Here is a 2,285-nt window from a genome sequence, read left to right as displayed (position 1 = left end):
TCATGTTTGTTTTTAAAATTTTGGAATTTTTCTAATTTATTTTTTTTATATACTTTTAGATTGTTTTGATATTATATTTTAAAATAAAAAATACTTTTTTCAAAAAAAATAAAATAAAACAGCTACTATAGTGAGAAATATTACCTCAAGGATGGATAAAAAATTGGCTACTTTTTCATCGAAAGATCACTGCGCACGGGCAGGTGGAAAATTGGAATCAATTGTTAAGATAATTAATTAACCCGGCTTATTATATGTTGCATATATATGCAGTTAAATCGTGAACATTATAACATATTAGTTACATATTTCAGTTTATGTCTACAGATGGAGAGTGATGCAAGCATCCTGTCACAGAAAACACAAAGAAAAAAAAAAAAAAAAACAGAGAGAGAGAGCACAGTTAGAACGGAAGACCAATTTGAGCTACAATGACGTTTCCCTTTATCCTTGATTCAGAAAATAAGGATCAACTTAACAAAATGATGAGCAGAATTGTAGCTGAAGGTTTTCAGTTGTAGTGTAATAATCATCATCTATATCACAATCATTCTTAAATTCGATAGGTACAATGCCAGGTACTGCACAGTAGAAGTGGGATCTCTATCTATCAACAACAGAAAAATTTAGTACTGAACTCGAAAGAAAATTTGCTTGCACCTCTTAATTCTTCTGTCTCCCAAGACTACGGAACTAAAGCTTCCAGGAAATATTGTTCTGTAGAGCATGAAAACCACACTTAAATGAAGCTCAAAGCTTGCATACGGCCTTTAATGGTGTGATACCAATCAAGATCCCACCACAATTGTTCAGGATATGATCAATCATCTCTCTCCACAATTTTCAAACTGTAACTGGACCCCCGACTTTTGCACTATCTTTTCTTTTTTCTCTATATGCCTCTATATACATTAAGAAAGAAGCAATTTGAAAGAAATTAAAATTTGAATAAGAAGGGAGTTCTTGACGAACCCTAATGAAAATCAAAAGAACCTCTAAAATGAATCACAAAAAAAAAAAAAAAGTTAACGAGAACTCAATATAACTTGACATTTTAACCCTCTTTTATGCATCATGCGGTGCCTCTGTTATACTTTCTAAATGAGGTCTCCACACACCAGCACGGCCTCTTCTTCGATCTCTCTGTGTTGATAGCTTCTCTGATAGAATCTCACTCAAATACTGATCAGAAATGAGAAGGTTCGTTGTCATTGAAATGGAGTTGGTAACGATATGGCTTGAGTTGTTGCTTTCAGTACTTCTTTTGTTACTACTAATCTCTCTTTTTTTCTTTCTCATACCTGAACCTCTTGATGATCGAGAACTCTTGGTTTCTTGTGTTGCTGGAGCTGGCATCAAGAAATAAATCTTTCCACGTTGTAGCTCTGCATCTGGGGGGACTATAACAATCTTCGGAACAAACCCATCATCAGAAGGTGACGAGGGCTTTTTCAAGATATGTTTTGGATATGCTTTCATGATCTCACTTGCACGGATTGTGCCACTGATCTCTTCTACCCGACCATTAGAGTGTACTATTCGAATTACATCAAGAGCTCCACATGGTAGAATGCAAGAGATGCAACACCTTATGGTGTTCTTCATGGCTAGTACTTTGTGTGTGATTTTGTCACTCTCTCTCTACGAGTCCTTCATATTTGAGAGGGAGAATAAGAAGGGAGAGCTTTGTAGAAATTGATGGAGATCAATATATGAGAAAGAGGTAGAGAAAGGTGAAAGAGAAGGGTCTTTCTTTTCTTTTCTTTTCTTGTGGCTATCTAACAGTGGGAATCAGTCACTTAAAGAGAATTTTGCACAAATGATTTTTTATTTTTTATTTTCAATGGATAGTCTCTTTTAAAGCTTTTCTTTGCTTCTTTTAATTCTTTTCTTCTGCTTTTTGGGTGTGAGGGGGGAGGAACTTCGCTCGCTCGCTCTCTCGCTCGCTTGCTTAGGATGAAATTCATGGCATTAATAATTGCACCTGACTCTGTACTTTGCCTTTTGAATCCATCATCTGGGGACCCTCCCATCGCCTTATATTCACCGAGTTCGATACTTTTGGGTTGGTTTTTGCAAGGCCGGGGGGCTCATGGGTAAGGGCAACACATGTTAGTGCATGATTGGGACTGCCAAGGAAGCCACGACAAGACCCTTCTGCGATGGGGTGATCGAAGACATGTGTGTCAATCAAGATTTGACATTTGTCAAGAGACTACTGAATCAGCCAGAAGGATTAGGTGAAGAGACTATTAGGTGGGGTCATTTTAAAAGAGACTAGAATG

At 36.8% G+C, this 2,285-nt stretch overlaps 1 protein-coding gene across 1 annotated transcript; it reads right to left on the bottom strand.

Annotated features, from left to right (window-relative positions):
• Positions 1-420: 420 nt before the first annotated feature.
• LOC105116038 (uncharacterized) lies at positions 421-1,988 on the bottom strand. The gene has a single exon (XM_011013183.1). It carries the CDS (start codon positions 1,603-1,605, stop codon positions 1,066-1,068), a length of 540 nt encoding a protein of 179 aa, XP_011011485.1. The 5' UTR covers positions 1,606-1,988; the 3' UTR covers positions 421-1,065.
• Between the last annotated feature and the right edge of the window lie 297 nt (positions 1,989-2,285).

Source organism: Populus euphratica, unplaced genomic scaffold (genome assembly GCF_000495115.2).
Source record: "Populus euphratica unplaced genomic scaffold, PopEup_1.0 scaffold847.1, whole genome shotgun sequence".
Taxonomy (NCBI): Eukaryota; Viridiplantae; Streptophyta; class Magnoliopsida; order Malpighiales; family Salicaceae; genus Populus; species Populus euphratica.
The sequence above is the reverse complement of the archived record's forward strand: the minus strand, read 5'-3'. Positions and strand labels throughout refer to the sequence as shown.

Coding starts and splice junctions, on each gene's coding strand:
- LOC105116038 (XM_011013183.1), bottom strand. CDS start 1,605: ATGAAGAACACCATAAGGTGTTGCATCTCTTGCATTCTACCATGTGGA.